A 19605-nucleotide genomic window follows, 5' to 3' on the forward strand; every position below is an offset into this window, starting at 1 on the left:
ATAATGATGGAAACATAAAGTAGACATATGGTCTATGTTAGTTATTAACTATTTTGAGTGGTATGATTATTTGTCTCACAAGCAGAAAATTTAACATTTTGAAAATCGCAAAATTTTCCATTTTTTTACGACATTTTGGTATTTTTCACAAAAAAACACAGACTGTATCGACCAAAATTTACCACTAACTTGAAGTACAATGTGTCACGAGAAAACAATCTCAAAATCACTGGGATAAGTAAAAGCAAAAAAAAGTTATACCCACTTAAGTGATACATGTCAGATTTGAAAAAAATGGCTCTGTCAGGAAGGCAAAAACTGGCTGCGTCAGGAAGGGGTTAATAACAAAGTACCTGTGGAGCAAAAGAATACTTACCAGAGTGGATATTTCCCTCTGATAGATTTCACATTGCAGTGTAAAAATAAAGCAGCCAGTATTTACCCTGCACAGAAACAAAATAATTCACCCAAATCTAATTCTATCTGCACCTGTTACATCTGCCCCCCTGCAGTGCACATGGTTTTGTCCAGCTAAGAAGGAATTTGCCTCTAAGAGTGAACTATAATAAGGCCAATGTGCCACAGATTACACTTTCAAGGAGAAAGGGGAGGGACGCCACAGCCTCTAATGAAAGAAAGCATATAATGAATGACAGGTTAAAAATAGAAACCATATTCAAGATATTTCAGCCTCTACATAGAATTTCTATGGCATGCATTGTGGTTATGGTATCTGTATTAAATGCATAGATCTATAGCATAGGAGAAAAGGCAGCTTATGAAAACAATCTTATGAATGTTAACAAGTGGGAAGCTCTGATTCGCCGTATGGCAGATGCCAGGACCAGCATGCACTGCAAGTTTAACTGTCCTGTGAATCCTGCAAATGCTCATGACTGGAAGTAATCCACAGACATTAAAGGCAAAGCAGAGTATTTTCACCTTGTAGCCCTGGTGAATTCCTGACTCATTTTCTACAGAAATAGGGAGGTAAGTGTGACGGATCTTGTAGAAAAATGGCACGTCATGTTATAAATGTGTTGCTTTTTAAAGTGTTTCTTGTTTCAGATTTAGGATTTTCAATTATTATTTGTAAACAGAATAATAACTGTTTGCATCTGGTTTCCTACTGTGACCAGCATCACTGACAGATATCATATCAAGTTTTTTCTACCAAAAATCAGGACTAGCGTCTGGCAGGCAGCAACCATTTTCTCCTGATTATTTACTTTAAAAACGACATAGGGGTTTATTCTAGTTCATTCTTTCTGACAAAATTATTCTTAGATGGACAAAACCATGTGCACTGCAGGGGGGCAGATGTAACATGTGCAGAGAGAATTAGATTTGGGTGAGTTTTTTTGTTTCTGTGCAGGGAAAATACTGACTGCATGATTTTACACTGCAATATAGATCTCACTTTGAAGAAAAACCCCACCCAAATCTAATTCTCTCTGCACAAGTTACATCTGCCCCACCCGCAGTGCACATGGTTTTGTCCATCTAAGAAGGATTTTGTCAGAAAGAATGAACTAGAATAACCCCCATAGTTATTGCACTCTGTAAATTAATACGGTATAACTATTAAATAAATAAAAATGTAAGACTGTACAGCATATTTATATGCTAAATTTGTTACCTGATGTGTGGGGGGAAAAAATCATGCCTGTCTTTCAAGTTGTGTAATGTATGTCTTTATATTTCGCTGTCGACCCCCTGTTATTTCTCTAGACATAGAGAAATGTATGAATTCACTGATTGCGCAGCAGTCATTTTACCAGCAGTACAACTAAACTGTTGCCTGCTAATATACACTGTATTTAATTAGTCGTGCCTGGTGTACAGTAGAAGTTACATAAATTATGTAGTGCTTACAATTACATATGTATTTATATAGCAGGGTTGCCTACCCTCCAGGAATGGCCAGGAGGGTCCCGAAAATCGGTTCACCCTCCCGGCCCCCCGGAAAGGTGGCCAACCCTCCCGGATTCTGGGGGACCCCCGCTCCCCCCCTCTGATTGCGCCCCCCCCCCCCCCTGACCGCGGCGTTTAAATTACCTTATGTCTGCAGAACTCTGGGGAGGGGGCGGGGCTAAATTGTCATAATCGCGTCATTTAGCCCCGCCCCCTCCACGGAGATAGGCAAACTAAGTAACTTTCCTTCATGGGGGCGGGGCTTAATTATGTCACGTTAAAGCCCCGCCCCTGAGCTCCTGCTGAAAGTCTCCTCTCCGGGCTTCTCCCGGAGAGGAGCTTTTAAAAGTCGCAACCCTGTTAAATAGTGATCATGCTAACATTGTGTGTGCATTTTTTCAGAAAGGGCATAAAACTGAACAAAGTGTATATCTATACTTTTGGAATTGTGATGCAAGAGTTTTGAGTTTTGTTTAAGAAAAGGTATCAATGGGAAGTAAGGTATTTAAGAAGTCCAAAGGAAACTACCACTCTAGAGCAAATCATTCAGCATCTTTGCACCCTGGGGCGTCCATGATGGTTGATGGTCTGATTGCGATCTGTACCTAGTTGAAGGAATCATTTTCAAATCCTGACTGCAGCAGGTAGGACCTGCAAAACAACCAAACGACCAGCGGGAATGCGCATCAGATCGGAATCGGAACTAAAACCAAATTTACATACAATCAGTCGAGATTGTATCAAAATTGGGTGAACTGAGACCAAATCGTTCTGGTGTGTACCCAGCATTACACCACTAAGACAACCAATCAGATCCGGTCTATTATCTTCTAGAAGGTGCTAAATAAATAAGAAGTAGATTTCATTGTTTGCTATAACAATCTTTACTAGAACTCCCATCTTAGTAACTAAACCTTTCTGTGTCTGGGGCCAGGCTTGTGTCTTTTCTGCACTTGTCTAGTCTGCGCCGGCCATTGTGTGTTCGGAGCCAAGCTAGAGTCTGTAGTGTAGTAGGTTGGCTGTGTCGCAGCCATGGCCCGCCGAGAGGGGGGGGTGGAGCGAGTACTAAATACCAGGGCCTGGGCTTGATACAGGGGCCCAGCTGGGGGCCTGGGCTTGATACAGGGACCCAGCTGGGGGCCCAGGTCCGACCCCCTCACCCTCCCTCCAGGGCAGCAGCAGCAGCATGACCTCTCATTTTGTCAGTGCAGCACACACTGTAGTGTGCTGTGCTGCAGAGAGGCAATGGAGGGGGGAGGACGATGAAATTGTCCCCCTGATCGGTGGCTGTTTTAAAAAGGGGGTGTGGCTATGCCTCCCACAATTAGACCATGCCCCCAAATAAATAAATAAATTTCATAGCAATCTATCTATTTAACCTGACATCTAATTCCATGTCCAGGTACGTAATCCCTTTTGATGTGTACTTTTCAGTTTTTCTAAATAAATGACGTTTTATTACAATTCATAGTACAGACTGAGTAGTGTTTGTGTTTCTGAAAAGTGACTTTGAAAAATAAAGCTTAGAAAACTTGGGTGGTGGCCAAGGATACATGATCTTCTATATAAAGCGGAAGAGATGCATATTCATTATATTTTACAATCTGAACACAATCCCAGCACAAAGTACAAAGGCTCTAATACGGTAGCAATCAGTTATACTGTTGCTACATTTCATATCCTTTGAATCATTTATTTCAACTTTATTTTATTTCTTGTTATTGCAGGTAAGCTATTCCTTACTGAAACTGTAGCAAATCAGTATATCCTATGGAGACTAGAAAGGTGAGTGCCTTTTTATTTAAAGTAATTTGATAATACAGAGATTACACAGTGGTTCTTATTTAAAAATATTGTATAGCGATAAGTAATTGCAAATAGCTGTTAGCTTTAATGTTCATTTTCTGTGCTAGAAAAGAAACCTTTCACCAAATCAATTGATATAGTTGCATACCTCCCAACTGTCTCTTTTTTTTTTGCGTGACCGGGGCTGGCAGTGTCCCACAGTGGGGGGGGGGGGGGACAGTTGGGGCAGTTGGGGGCAGTTGGGAGTCCCCCCAGCCTGAAGTGAATAGACGCTGTGCTCATGAAACAATGAGGGTGAAATAATTGGTGCCCTCCTTTGCATATACCGCACCCTCACTTGCATAAGCCACACCCCCTTTCGGGCTCTGGCACCGATTCTGCAGATTAAGAAGTTGGGAGTTATGCAGTTGATAAATCATATGTGCATTGCACCTTTATTAATTGACTAAATATATAACTCTGTCTGTGCATATCTTCCTTATTGCATACAAAATATGCTATATTGTAGGTTGTAGGCCAGATGCACTAAGCTTCAAAAGTGATAAAATAAATATGATAAACAGCCAGCCAATCAGCTCCTACCTGCATTGTCACAGACTGTGTTTGAAAAATGTCAGATAGGAGTGGATTAGTTGGTTGTTTATCACGCTATAAGCACATGAATAAAAATAACATGCCCCTTCACAGAAAAAAAATCCTGATTTATTTTGACACCAAAATAAAAAAAAAAAAACCTTTTAGTTTAAAAGTTCACATTCCAGTTCTCCATGAAAAGATGGAGAATTGCTACACGGAGAGACACGGCGAAAATCACTTAAAAAGACGGCGAAAATATCACATTGAATAGGGTGGTTCACTTTTGGAGAGCAAAATGCTCCTTCCAACGCGAAAATAGCACAAACTCGCCATAAAACAAGGCAAATTTTTCTCATTGAATACTGGCCTAAGAGTCATTGCAAATTGTACATTCCGGATCTTCAAAGTAAAGGTTTAGCTATTATTACCCATCTACTGGCATATAGAGCTGTAACTGAAGCCCCATACACACAGTGAGATATTGGCTCATGGACAATGTTAACTAAGCAATTTTGACTAGATGCACAATAGATTTTGGCTAAATGATTTTGTGTAAGTAATGATAGTCTATAGCCATATACACAAGTGGCGATTTATCTAGGTATACGGTCATATTGTCTACAACAGGGGTGTCCAAACTTTTTGCGACGAGGGCCAGATTTGGTGAAGTGTAAATGTGTGAGGGCCAACCATTCAGCCTGACATTTTTTGAATCATTGATCACATCAGAATGGTCCCCCACTCTGCCCCCATTCACTCTATGTCCCCCAGCCTGCCCCTTCACTGTATTTACCCCAGCCTTCCCCCATTCACTGTATGTCCCCCAGCCTGCGCCTCCTTCACTGTATGTCCCCCATTCACTGTATGTTCCCCACTCTGCACCCATTCACTCTGTCCCCCAGCCTGCCCCCCTTCTCTTAATGTCCATTAGTGCCTCCATTCATTGTATGTCCCCAAGCCTGACCCTCCTTCACTCTATGACACCCATTCAATGTATAACCCCCATTCACAATGTACCCCACTCTGCCCCCATTCACTGTATGTCCCCCAGCCTGCCCCTGCTCCCCCTTCTCTGAATGGCCATCACTGCCTCCATTCACTGTATGTCCCCCAGCCTGACCCTCCTTCACTGTATGTCCCCCACTCTGCCCCCTCCCTTCTCTGTATGTTTCACAGCCCCTTGTGCAAGCCAGAGGAAGGAGAGGCAAAGCAGGCACTGCAAGGACAGGAGATGCTTGGGTTCCCACTGCTGCCCTCCTCCGCTCTGCATGTTTTACGGGAGCAAGCTTCCCCCTTGCTGCCCCCCTCCCCAAACACTGCTGTCACTGTGATTGTGGAGTAGGGTGATATCCGATTGCAGCAGTAGGGGTAGGACGCCAAACACATCTGACTGTGGCAGCTGACACCTCCTCACTGCAGGAGACAGCAAGGTAAAGGCGCGCTCGCCGGGGCCCCACCTTTAGTGTCCTGTGCTGTGCTTCCCACATCTGATGCTCTGCCCGCTTCCAGCTGGAGGCTGCGGGCCGCTTGAAATGACTGCACGGGCCGCAATTGGCCCCCGGGCCTGACTTTTGGACATGCCTGGTCTACAACAACTAGGTCGACAAGCATTGGGTTGACACCACTAGGCCAACATGCAGTAAGGTCGACATGGGTCTAGGTCGACATTGGTCTAGGTCGACGTGGGTTTAGGTCAACAGGTTATTAGGTCGACACAAGCATTAGGTCGTCATGGACAAGGTTGACAGTCAAAATGTCGACGTGGGGTTTTTCACCGTTTTTTGAGCCGACATGTGCCGACATACAGTATTTCATGCCCTACCATCCACTAGGGTATGGTGGGAGAGTAAAATAGTGTGCCAAGCGTAGCGAGGCACCATGCCGAAGCATCGCAAGTGCAGCGAGCGATGCGAGGGGATGCGGTGCACTCCAAAATGTGTCCATGTCAACATTCGGGTAAAAAAAACAGTGAAAAACCCCATGTTAACCTTTTGACTGTCAACCTTGCCCATGTCGACCTAATACTTGTGTTGACCTAATGACCCTGTCCCATGTCAACCTAAACCCATGTCGACCTTGCGTCATGTCGACCTAGTGGTGTCAACCCAATGCTTGTCGACCTAGTTGCTGTAGACAATATGATCCACACCCTTTATCTAAGCGATTTTTACTACATCGTCAAAATCGCTTAGAAGGGTTCCCTGAATTGCCCCGTGTTTAGCTAAGGTGCCAACAGGCCCCCCTACCATCTACTATCATGCCCTACCATCCACTAGGACATGGAGGGAGAATAGAATAGTGTGCCGATCGTATCGAGGCACCGTGCCGGAAGCATGGCGAGGAGATGCGGTGTACTGTTTCCATGTTGATTGTGTCGACATTCGGGACAAAAAGATGAAAAACACATGTCGACATTTTGACTGTTGACCATCACATTGTTGACATAATGCTTGTGTCAACGTTTTGGCCCTGTCGACTTTAGTCATGTCAACCTTTTTCAGGTGTCGACCTAAGGCCTGTTGACCTTCAGTGGTCAGATCAATCTATGTCGACCTTGATAGTGTCGACCCAACGACCCATACCATCCCTATCTGCTCCTGCCTCCAATCTCTGTCTTCACCGCTCCCTCTCTCCATATCCAGCAAGTTTAAAACAGATCAGTGTTCCTTCAAAAATTGCTTTCACTTTCTGTTATGACATCTTTTAGCACATAAAGGAGGAATTGTGTCCATTGAGTGGCCTCTAGAGGTTAAAGGTGGTACTTCACCTCATAGAGGTGAGGAGTAGTTAGTCTTTCATAAATATAGTGTAGATTGAGTCATTTATTACAAGTTTTGAAAACACTGCTGTTCTCTTAGGCTGTGTCTACACATTGCCTTTTGACAGTTGAACAGGATCCTGTTTAGAGGGATGACGCTTCTTGCGTCTACACACATCCTGTTTAGCAAGATGCAGCAGGCTTTTGTTTGTAAGTCTTAAATAGGCATCCTTTTAAACATCTCCTGTTGGACTGCATCCTGCTAAAAGGCAATGTGTAGACGCAGCCCTATAATTATAGTGCTATTAAGTATATGTGCTACTTACCTTGTATTTATAAACACTGTTACTTATTTTCCAGCAGAAGGAAATCAATATTGTGTATAAGGCATGTTCTCCTTCAGAGTAAGTATGACCAGCTGATTTGCAGCCATAACAATGGTTATGGAACACAATATTGCTGTATTTTGGGAGGGGTTGTTTACAGGAAAGGTGGACATTTTGTTATGTGTACTTACCTGACAAGTGTTACATGTATGGATTGTCCACCATGATATTACCAATAAAGCAATGTTAGTAACAATGAATTAGGGGTATCCGTTTGATATATCTGCAGTGTCTAGACAGTCAATAGGTTGACAACAAAAGGTCAACATTCAGATGGTGCCGGCTTAAACTTTGCAGGGGCTGGCGAACAGAGCCTCCTGCCGATCCCCGCCGCCTCCCCCGCTGGTCCCCCTCGCTCACCCCCCCCGAACTGGGCAGCGTCTCCCTGAAGATGGTCAGGGAGACGCTGTCCAGCTGCCGTGATACTGGGAGGCACATGTGTGTGGGAGGCACGCGTATCTCAGTCTCTATCGCCGGCGTTCGCCAGTGCAAGGGATCTGTCAAGCGCCGGCCAAAGATGAGCAATGCTCCATCTGTACACAATATCGACATTAACAAAAGGTCAACATCACAGTGGCCAATTCTGGGATCAGGATCCCAGGATATGTGCCCAAAATCGCCGGGATGTGAATCCTGGGATTGGAGCTTCCAATCCCGGGACTCGCGGATTAAACTGTGCACGACAAAATCTAATGCTGAGCACCCATGCAGATGCTGCGTGGCTGCTGCTGACCCCATTTGTGCGGCCCTGTGGATGTTTTCAGTGTGACGTGATAACAGAGGTCACGCTGCACAGCCAGCACCCTGTGGCGGTTTTTACGTATGGGCTGCAGGGCTGCAGCCCTCCATGGTAAAATCCGGGACACTTCTATGTGGGCTGCTGAGTGGCAGCCAATAAAAACCTGGTTCTGGGCATGAGCAGTACAAGGACGATAATGTGCATGTGCCGGACCTGGGACCGTGAATATGCCTCTTGGGACTGCTACAAAAGCAGTTCATAGAGGCAGGGGGCCAGCACATGCGCAGTACTGAAGAACCTACTGCACATGCACCAGCCCTGTGGCAGGGACCGACGGCTGAGACCGGGTTTGGCGGTGGCATCAGCAGGGACCAGGAGCACAGTGGAGGAGAGGCCCACATCATGGCAGCCCTGCTCCTCCACAGAGGTAAGAGCCACCGCTGCTAGCACCGCACCTTTCTAGCCTCAGCCGCACCTTGATTCCCGTCTCCACCTGCTTCACCACCGCTCTGCCAGCACCTCTCCGGACCATGTTGCTGCCGGCCAGGACCTGCCTAAATAAAACTGCAGGGTGCCCAGTTTTGAGAGGGACTCAATAAAAAATGTTGGCATCCCCAGTCGACATGCACAAGATCGACATTGACAACATGTCGACATGCACCCGTGGAGTGAGACGCTGGAGCAGCTCTTCTCTCTCTCTCTTTCCGTCAAACCCCCCTCCCTCCCCCGCTGCCGTGAAGCGAAGTGGCGCCGGCCGCTACAAACCCCCCCCCCCCTCCCGTCTGGGGCACTCCGGTGACTTGCACCGGCCCTGCAAGCGAATTGAGCCATGCAAAGGTACAAACTATAATATTTTGGGGACCACGTGGTCACGTAACGAAATTGACAGCAAAAAATGTGAAAAACTCATGATGACCTTTTCCTGTCAACCATTTGCATGTGTGCCTAGCACCACCTAATGGGCATGTCTTACACCGCCATTGGGTCTGTCTAATACCACCAATCAGGCGTGCACTCACTACAATATAAAACGTCTTTCAGCCACACCATTATATCCTGCCTATTTCAGTTTTAATCTTCGAATTACTCTGTGTAACAGTACGTGCAAATAAAGTCAAAATCATATCTGGATGACACAGATATGTAGTTATATGACAATGGTGTAATAATATTGCAAAACACACATAATTGAATGATGGGTGATTATTTTAATGGAATACAGGTCTAAAAAGCAAAAGTCTTTGGTAAAAGGTATTTCTGGTATTACTAGCAGCAATAAGTGTGGGGTGGGGGCACAGCATTAGGGGGTGCCTGTGCACCCTTAACACTCAATGTGCGCACGCCTATGCATATTGCTTGTGTCTACCTTTTGTGAATGTTGACGTTGTGCATGTTGACATTTTGGTGTTCACCTATTGACTGACTATCTAGGCACTGTAGATCTTTTAATTCGGCCCCAAATCAGAAGATAACTTGGGACTAGTAAGCAGCACATTATATCACTCTCCACAGGGACAAAGTGACATTCGCACACTACAAAACAGAAAGTATACAAACAACTGCTCTTTAATGGAACAAGATCAGCTCTAGCTTAAGCGCTACAGTATATCACACTTTAATATAAGCTATGTCAGAGCTAGTCAACTATGGGAGTGATTCAGGGTCAATCACAAAGCACATTTGGTTTACTAATGGACAAATCCATGTGCACTGCAGGTGGGGCAGATGTAACATGTGCAGAGAGTTACATTTTGGGTTATTTTGTTTCTGTGCAGAGTAAATACTGGCTGCTTTATTGTTACACTGCAATATACTGTAGATATCAGTTTGAAATACAAACCCCACCCAAATCTATCTCTCTTTGCACATGTTACATCTGTCCCACCTGCAGTGCACATGGTTTTGTCATTTAGCAAACCAAGGGCGTCACTCTGATTGCAAAGCTCGCAGCTTACCGAGTCCCTGTGGTGCTGCTTTGCCAAATTATTATCCACCTAGATTGTGATGCATTAAATGTAGAGATGTGCATGGGCCCCCGTTTTGGTTCTAATTCATCATCATATATTATGTTCGGGTACGGATTTTGGTTTGGTTTTAAGTACTTTAAAAGGGATTTAAAAAATAATAACCAATGATTTAAACAAAGTATACAAAATAAAAAAAATGATAAAGATTCATAAAAACAGCTTAAATCATATAATTTGGATCTGTTTACATGCAATCCAAAACCCCAGTCCAGGTTTTAAATCTGAGTTCCGAACTGACAATAGACCCATACCTCCCAACTGTCCCGCTAAACGCGGGAACGTCCCGGTTTTTGGGGGCGTTCCCGCATCCCTCCCGTGGCCGTCAGTATCCCGCCCCCAATGCGACAGAATATACGCATGCGTACAGCATCTATTCAGCAGCACAGTGGCCGAAAACGGGGACGCGGCCTGATTTGCATAATCCATGCCCTCATTAGCATACGTCCCACCCCCTTTTCGGGAGCTGGCTATTCTTCAACTTAAAAAGTTGGGAGGTATGTAGACCTGAGCTGGTGAATCCAACCTTGGAGTTGATTTGTCACAGAACTGCTAATTTCATGAAATCGAAAAGCACATCTGTAATTAAATGTAACAAAGGAGTAGCAACTTTTGTTTTTTCTTTACTTTTTTGTAGAAATCCCATAGCTTCTCCTGCATACAACAGAGGGGAAATGTTATCAATTAAAGCAAGACAGAGAAAGGTGTCAGCGGCCCTTCAGAAATTGGGTATTCATGAAACAAAGGTAATTGTCTTGAGTTGTTAATTTTCAATTTCTGTAACAGTTTCCATTGTGCAGAACTGCAGTCGAATGCACATTGCAACCTCCAACAACATTGTTATCAATTTCCTTTAATGTGAATATCAGACAGTTACAGATGAAAATATTTGAATTAGGGAGCCATATTGTACAACAGCAAGTTACAGTAAATGTGCCAAAAATCTATTTATAGATACATTTTCTCACTATTGATTTCGAGTGTTAGAACATTTTTGACAGTCGGAATGCACGTGGATTATCGAATCAAAGTGTATTTTGTCAAACACGGCTGCGGATTCCACAAACCAGTGGCGGTTTTAACAAAGCAGATTCGACTTTTGAATCTGCATGGGCTTCAATACAGTCAGAAACAGACGCATTGAATAGATGTGTGCTGATATTTCCAACTGAAATCAGCACACATTGCATACTCTCCCCCCTCCAACATCAGATACATTTTGGGATAAATATATAAGTGTTGTGAGATGTTAACTAATCTATATTTTACAGTGAGTCTACTATTAACATGAGAAATGTTCACTGACTTTTGGTCCACAAATATTTAGAACTGCATGAGCCAGGTCAGCTACTACAACATCTCCTGTTTCAAATATGCAACTGCTGATGGCAATGGGACTGCTTGATATGCTTATCAGTCAATCACTGGAATGTGCAGTATGTGAATGTTCTATTAAGAACCAAGAGAGGAAGATAAGAAAGAAACTATTTTTTTGGGGTGGGGGGGTGGGGGGGGGCACCCTTATGTGTCAGAGAAGGAATTTGTACAAATACTGATATTAAGATAATCATTTTTTATTAGGTATACATTAAAAAAATGAGTAATACAGTAAGTGTTTAAGCTTAAATAAGCTGTTTGTGGGGCCTGTCTGGATCCTATGGGTTTTAAGTAGAGACTATTGTCTCGCCTATTGTTAGGTTACCAACATTGTGGCAATAAATAAACAGGATCTAAATCATAGGTCACTTGTTAACCAATAAAAAATGTCATGAAATGTATCTTGCAGTCTCTTGCTCCAGCACAGATACCAAACAAAATAAATACTTTGCAACTAAAGCGTCTGACACTTATATCTAATAGAAATCTACTCATTAAGGGCCAGATGCACTAAGCTTCAAAAGTGAAAAAATGGAGAGTGATAAAGCACCAACCAAACAGCTCCTGTCTAACATTTTTCAAACACAGCCAGTGACATGGAAGCTAGGCGTTGATTGGTTGGTTGTTTATAACTCTCCATTTTATCACTTTTTGAATCTTAGTGCATTTGACCCTTAATGAGTAGATTTCTATTAGATATAAGTGTCATACGCTTTAGTTGCAAAGTATTTATTTTGTTTGGGATCTGTGCTGGAGCAAGAGTCTGCAAGCCCCCACAATCCTCTTGGGGGCAGCAATATTTATAGTTGGAGAGAGGACAGATGACTAACCTACAGTAGGTCAGCTTAAGGGCAATTTTCCTGCTGTGTACACACTTGTCCAATTCTCCAGGGATCCAACTCCAGACAATGTTGTTTACAAAATCCTACTTGAGACTTGGTTGCAGATTCTACATCCAACCTATGCGTACGCACCTGTCCAATTTTGTTGCTGATTTCCTATCCGCATTTGCAGAAACCATTGTGACTTCCAATTTTTAGCAGGCCAGTTGCCACTCTCATATAAATGTACATAATAATGGCCATAGCTACATGTATGACATGAGCAGGCTTTAATAAAACATCAAACAAATCGTTTCTTTAAAAAAATGCTGTGGGACCTCCACCCTCAAATCAGTAACCATTCTGGACCTCTATGTCTGGGCTAGAACTGGGAAATACAGGGTGGGTGGGGGGGGGGAGGGGGTATGGGCAGGGGGTGACTGAACACAATTTGTTTTTTGTTTTAAATTAACCATTCTCTGTTAAGTATCACCAAGCCTGCACAGATTGCACTGATCTGTCCATTGCTTTCTATCCATCGACAAAGGTGGAGCTCCTTGGGGGATGAATGTCACACTGTTTAATTGTTGCAGAGGTGGCCTTGGATCGGGATCATGTGTGCTAGCAGGTGTGATGTATGTAGATGGTTTAATGTATGACCTTCACCTAGACTGGGAAGACACTATAAATACTAGGCAGTTGGTGAAGACCCAGAACAGAGGAGCAGGGTCTAACGAGCTAGTGGTCTTCCAGGCACCCCACAAGGAACTTTGATGTTAGCTGCACCTGACATGAAGTTCAAGGCTATATGGGGGTTATTTTGGTTCACTCTGTCTGACAATTTCCTTCTTAGATGGACAAAACCATGTGCACTGCAGGGAGGCAGATGTAACCTGTGCAGAGAGAATTAGATTTGGGTGGGATTTTACTCCAAAGTGAGATCTATATTGCAGTGTAATAATAAAGCAGTCAGTATTTTCACTGCACAGAAACAAAACAACTCACCCAAAACTAATTCTCTCTGCACATGTTACATCTGCCCCACCTGCTGTGCACATGGTTTTGTCCATCTAAGAAGGAATTTGTCAGAAAGAGTGAACCAAAATATCCCCCTATGTCTGGGTCGGCTAAGAAGGCGACCTAGCAGGCTCTGAGAAAAATGGGTCATACACGCACATATATTATATATTGGTTAGGCAATTGCCGAATGGGTCTACTTATATTTTAAGCAGGTTCAAAAAAATTTTGATTTTGAGGACCAGGATTAGATGAAAGCAGAGGTCATGTGAGCTTAAATTATTTTACACTCTTCCAATGTCAGACCAACTAGTAGGTCGGGGGTCAGACTGGATGCAAATTGTACAAGTGTGTTACAAACTTTATCCTAAAGCAGAAGTTGCCTGAAGTAAAAGTTAAAACCAAAGATTAGAACCATTAAGAGGAGCAACACATCTTAAGTGACATTTTAAAGACAGCAGCAGAGAATAAACTGTGGTATCCATTTGAGAGATCATGAAAGAGAGAGAGAGAGAGAGAGAGACACTACTGTTACAATTTGAGACCGCTCTTAAGTGATAGAAAGAAGCAGACTGACAAGTTGCAGTAAAATGATAAGCTGCAGAAGTTTGGAGCTACCTATTAAAGTTTAAATATTGGAATGGCCTAGTCAAATTACCGATTCCAATTGAGATGCTCTGTCAGGATCTTAAATGGGCAGTTCATGCTCAATAATCCTTCAGCATAGCTGGATTAAAGCAATTCTACAAAATTCCAACCAGCCACTTCTCAAACAATACAAAAATCCTCCGTCCACAGCCATCGGAAATTATTGGTTGCAATTGTTGTTTGCTAAAGGTTGCACAGTTATTACATTTAGGGGGCATTTCATTTTTCACATGTTTGATCTACAGTAGCTGGATTACTTTTATGCCTCCAAATAACAAAATAATTATTTGAAAACTGTATTTTACATTTAATCAGGTCAGGAAAGGGCCAGATGCTGTAGGCAAATACTAAATTAGTTTTTTATAGATCATTATTAGTGCTCAATATTATTTGCTTAGTTTTTGCTGTTGCTCTTTTTAAATGTATTTTAAACATAGTTTCTTATATCATTATACAGGTATCCTAATACATTTAGCTTTAATATGCCATGCACCGCAAGGTGCATGGCATGAGCGAGCCGGCAGTTCTTGGGCAGCTCTATTAATGTCTGCATTTTTTTCCACTGAATATGCAGCCTATCCATAGAACTATGATATAAGACACACAAGCATATTTTACTGCTGAAAATTATATGGTATGCCTACATGGGCGGATTTAAAGGTGGGGCACTTTGGCACGTGCCCCCCCTGTCATTTTCATAGCTCATTTTGTAGCTGAGGACCGGGGCTTTTCAGCGAGCCCAGCTCTGTGTCGCTCGCCCCACGGGAACCAGAGATATCTCCTGGAACGTTTTCCCCATAGGATAACATGGGACCTGCTAATTCCGACCCCCACCCAGTTCCGATGGCTGCCAGTTACCCTTCTGGCATCACAGATGCTCATGGTTGATCTCATTCAAACCCAAATCACTGTGACTTCAATTTGATTCCAGGCAAATCCATATAGGTCAATTGTTTCAGAGATATTGCGGGTAAACTGATTTTTTTTATTTTTGAAATGTAATTTCATGGCTGTTCATGTTCTTTGAGGGCAGATTACTCTGGAACCAAATGGCCCAGTTCCACTGGAAAATCATTCAAAGCCCACTCAAACGTTCTTCAATATGATACTGATTTCATATAAATTTGTCAGTTGGTTCCGAAGATATAGCCGGTTAAACGAGATAGCCGGTTAAAGGGGGGGTTTCTCTCCCCCTCACACCAGAAAATGCAGGGGCTAGGCTGGTGTAAAAGGGACTAACCCAGGAATGCATTTTCTGGAGTGAAATGGGTATTATTTCAAATGATCAGAACCTGCAGTACTTTGAATACAGCCGGACAGCCTCTTGCTCTCTGCCCGGTTGTCAATGGCTGTCACTTCTGCCTGGCGGCGAGCATGTATTGCCCCTTGGCAATGAGCATGGAACCCCTGGCAATGAGCATGGAACCCTTTGCAAAGAGCATGTAGGTAAGCAGCACTCATGTAGCATAATTTTTAATAGGCATTATAGTGTTTGGCATAATATGTAATGGACATTATAATGTGTGGCTTAAAATGTAATGGGCATTATGGTGTAAATTTTTAATGCGCGCCTTTGCCATGCATTGTCCCTGTTTTTGAAGCATATTGTGAATTTTGGCTTAATCTGTGTAGCATTATGTGAATTTTGACTCTATCCGTGTGGCATTATGTTAATATGCCCCCAACTGGCAATATGGAGGAGGTTCATGTACAGCCTCCTCACTGCCAGACTAGACATGCGCAGATCTCTGTAAAAATGGCACTAGCAACTCTGAAGGGGTTAATTAAAAAAATGGGTTCAGCATGTGTGAACCCTGGACTTGGGCTAGTGTGTACCGCACACACTTCACCTATTATAAACACTCCACTGGTGATACTGTGTTCATGCTTTAGTTGTATATTTCTACATGCCCTAGTTATCACTGTCTGCTAAATATAGTGTAGTTCCAGTTGCAACTAGTGTATGTCTATAGATTGTTAAAGCTACAGTCTACTTATAGCATCATTCAGAACTGGTCTCAGCATGCACACTATCATCAAATATCTCTACAGGGCACATATCTCTTGTGTGTTTTGACTGTCTATATTCCTTTCCTATGGTGTCACTGACATGTCACCTATTTACTCACTCCAGTAATAACCAGACCTGCCCAGTGGCTGTAGCCTGGAGCAAAACAAATTCTAACCTGAGGCATAGGCAAACGTAGCGGAGTTTCTGGTTGCCCAGAAACCATTTCCTCTTGGCAAGTGCCTTAAATTATGACAACAATAGCACTGGTATATAATCAGATTAATGGAGCTACCACCACACCATGCTTTGTAAGGGACAAAGCAGAGCTGCTGCATATGCCTAGTGTTCCAGCTTCTTCTACCACATGTAATGTAAGTGTGTATCTTAAACCTCAAACATCACAATGGACCAGAGAGCAGCTACCAGGAGGAAGAGACAGGAGTCTTACCATGAATTGGGAGATTGTGAGCTTAGAAAGTGCAGTACTGGTTCTATTATGTTTGTATATTTATTTATGATGATATGTTTAACCCTTTCCTGACCACTTATCTTATTTAAATGTTCGAAACAGCCATTACTATAGACCCATCTGCACTGTTAAATATTAATACTGTATTACATACAGTATCCAGTGTATAAAAATAAAAATTTTCAGGGCTTTTGTCACTCCCCCAGACTCCCGTACTTACTCCAATGTGCTGCAGCATGGGAGATTTGTGGATTACATTTGGAAACCCCCCTCTAAAAATCGTTTGCCACTGCTGACAGCTACTCCTTTCTATGGCAACCTGAGAGCCCCTTGGTATTACCTTCACCATAAAAGTACTCTCTCCTCTGTCTGTCTATCCACCTTTATCTGCATGGCTCATATGATTTGGAAATGCTTGGGATCAGAAAAGTGGAGATTTTTAAAACGAAAAATATACCTCAGGATAGGATGTGGATACAACACTACAAAGTGACTAAATTAAACTGGAAAGGTGGGCTGAAAGGTGGAAAATGCAGCTTAACGTTGATAAATGTAAAGTAATTCATTATGGTTACCAAAATTAACAAGCTACTTATAGGCTAAATGGATTTATTATAGGGAATTCGGTACTTGTTTCCTAGCAGGGCGCCCAGTACGCATTTAGCGTACTGGGCTATTCACCATAGTGAAATCGCATCGCATGCCGCGTTATAGTAGCATGCGATGCGATGTGATGTCCATATAAAGTGCACAGGAGTGCTTATACAATGAAATATCGAATGCGATATTTCATTGTACAAGCACCCGTGCCACGATATGTGATGGGTGCTTACAATGAGATGTGATGGTATGAGATGTGATGTGTGCATAGTATGAGATGTGATGGGTGCTTACAATTGTAAGCACCTGCACCTATGCCATTGTTTAGGGTCAACCCCAGTATCAACGCCACCCTGAATCGTGGCGAGTGGCGACGGAACGCATCCTCTGACCTTTTCATACCCCCACTATCCACGTTGGCGTGGAGTTGATTTTCTATAGTGTGGCGAGCGCAGCTAACCACCGAGCCCGAAGCGTGGTGAGAGCGCAGCGAGCCCTGCGAGGTGACGAGCTCCAATCAGAGCTGACTGAGCGGCTACTTCCGCCAACCATGAAGACTCCGCCAACCGGAAGTACAATAGCCGGACACCTCCGCCAACCACGGAGGCTAGATTAATATATTCGCTATATACATGGCTAAAAACCATCTCTCAGAGACAATAGTCTCTCAGACGCCCGTTACACTTGTGTGCATATACGCTATCTACCATCTGTGCCATATACTATTAAATCTCATTGAGACAGATCGCAAATGTCACTTCCGGGGTCATGTGATCGGCCCGATCATGTGACATGATCACATGACTATTGTATTGTTTTTTAAAACTCGTTTTTTGCTCTTATTATGTATAATAATAGACTTTTGTACATTCCTCCTGTGCATGCCGACCACATTTGTTTTTAATGTATTTGATATGTGTTTTTATTAGTATTTAACATAATGATCATTGGAGTTCCCACACCTGTAATCATGGGAACAATCAATTTAGGGTACATATACAGGGTCCTTGGACAAGACCCCATACCCAAGCTCCTGATGAAGACGCGAGTTAGCGTCGAAACGCGTTGAGAAGCTTCCAGCATTATCATGCCAGGTATACATATACCATAAGGACTGCTTACAACAAATCTGCCTTGATTACCTGGACCCACTGGGCATTTATCCGGATCAGGACATATCCCATGCAGCCATACCATCAAGGAGACATTCTATTATCTCCCAGTCTCCCTCTGGTAAATATAACGTGCTGGTGCAATATATTGTGGAGCCCATTCACATCAGAGAGCCTCTGTCCAATCATATTAATTGTTTTTAATATATAATTTTACTGTATATGGTTCATTATGAGAGCTCTCATCTAATTATTTTTTGTATTAATAAATGTTATATTAATATTTACATGTGGTAGTGTATACTTTTTTCAGATTCAAACCTAGCGCTGTACACCCACCCTTTCTCTTGTTTTTCATATAATTGGGAGAATTACACACTCCCTGTACAGCAGCTTTGGCCGTGACTGTGGTTCTTTTCTTTTTTTCTACTTAACTAATAACTAATTTACTTAAATAGGAGCAGGAACGGGAAAATCGCATCGCATGCTACTACTATACGCGATGCGATGTGATTTCACTACGTTTGCGTATGTAAAAAATCTGGGCACCCTGCTAGGAAACAAGTACCGGGAATTCTGCTGTAGAGAAGGACTTGGGGGTCATCATAGATGATAAATTGGGTGATAGTGCACATTGCTGAAGTGCAGCAGCAAAAGCAAACCGGACACTAGCACGCATTAAAAGGGGTATGGATTCCAGGGATGCCAATGTGATAGGGCCTCTTTACAAGGCATTGGTGAGACCACACTTGGAATACTGTGTTCAGTTCTTAGTACCGTAACTTAAAAAATACATAAAAGAATTGGAACAGATACAGAGAAGGGTAACTAAGCTAGTAAAAGGTCTTGAATCAGTAGAATACAAAGATAGGTTAACCAGGCTGAATATGTTTTCACTGGAGAAACGGAGGTTGAGAGGTGATATTATTAGTACAGTATGTTCAAATACAGGAATCATATGGAACTGGGAGATGATTTGTTCACTAACAGGCCTGTACTTAGGACACGCAGGCATGTACTGATGCTCGAGGAAAATAAATACTGAATTAGAAGAGGATTCTTCACCATTACAGCAGTAAAATTCTGGAACTCATTGCCAGTGGGGGCGGTTACAGCAGCTACTGTTAAGGAATTTAAATCAAAACTGGATACATTCTTGGCCACTAAGGGAATCCTATAGATATGACTTACTTAAATCAGTAGTTACAAGTTAGATAGGGTCAACTTGATGGACTAACATATTTTTTCAGTTTTTAAAACTCATTTTTTGCTCATTATGAGAGCATAATGAGCTCTCATCTAATTATTTATTAGATTATATGTTAGAATAATTATTATGTTACTATG

At 42.8% G+C, this 19605-nt stretch overlaps 1 protein-coding gene and 1 long non-coding RNA gene across 6 annotated transcripts in view; one reads left to right on the forward strand and one right to left on the reverse strand.

Annotated features, from left to right (window-relative positions):
* The window catches only part of PLA2G4C (phospholipase A2 group IVC), a 107070-nt gene that overhangs the window by 41785 nt on the left and 45680 nt on the right, over window positions 1-19605 (forward strand). For 2 of the 5 annotated variants that reach the window (XM_083145243.1, XM_083145259.1), the window contains exons 1-4: window positions 817-990; window positions 3642-3699; window positions 7415-7458; window positions 10841-10949. In XM_083145243.1, coding sequence (XP_083001369.1) covers window positions 3685-3699; window positions 7415-7458; window positions 10841-10949 — 168 coding nt within the window. In that variant the 5' untranslated portion in view covers window positions 817-990; window positions 3642-3684. Of the gene's footprint in view, window positions 1-815; window positions 991-3641; window positions 3700-7414; window positions 7459-10840; window positions 10950-19605 lie in introns of those variants that run through there. The other 3 variants (XM_083145253.1, XM_083145248.1, XM_083145257.1) reach the window with 3 other exon arrangements.
* The window catches only part of LOC146005838 (uncharacterized), a 75981-nt gene that overhangs the window by 24854 nt on the left and 31522 nt on the right, over window positions 1-19605 (reverse strand). The window lies entirely within an intron of this gene.

This window comes from Crinia signifera, chromosome 1, assembly GCF_055691185.1.
Source record: "Crinia signifera chromosome 1, ASM5569118v1, whole genome shotgun sequence".
NCBI classification, from domain to species: Eukaryota; Metazoa; Chordata; class Amphibia; order Anura; family Myobatrachidae; genus Crinia; species Crinia signifera.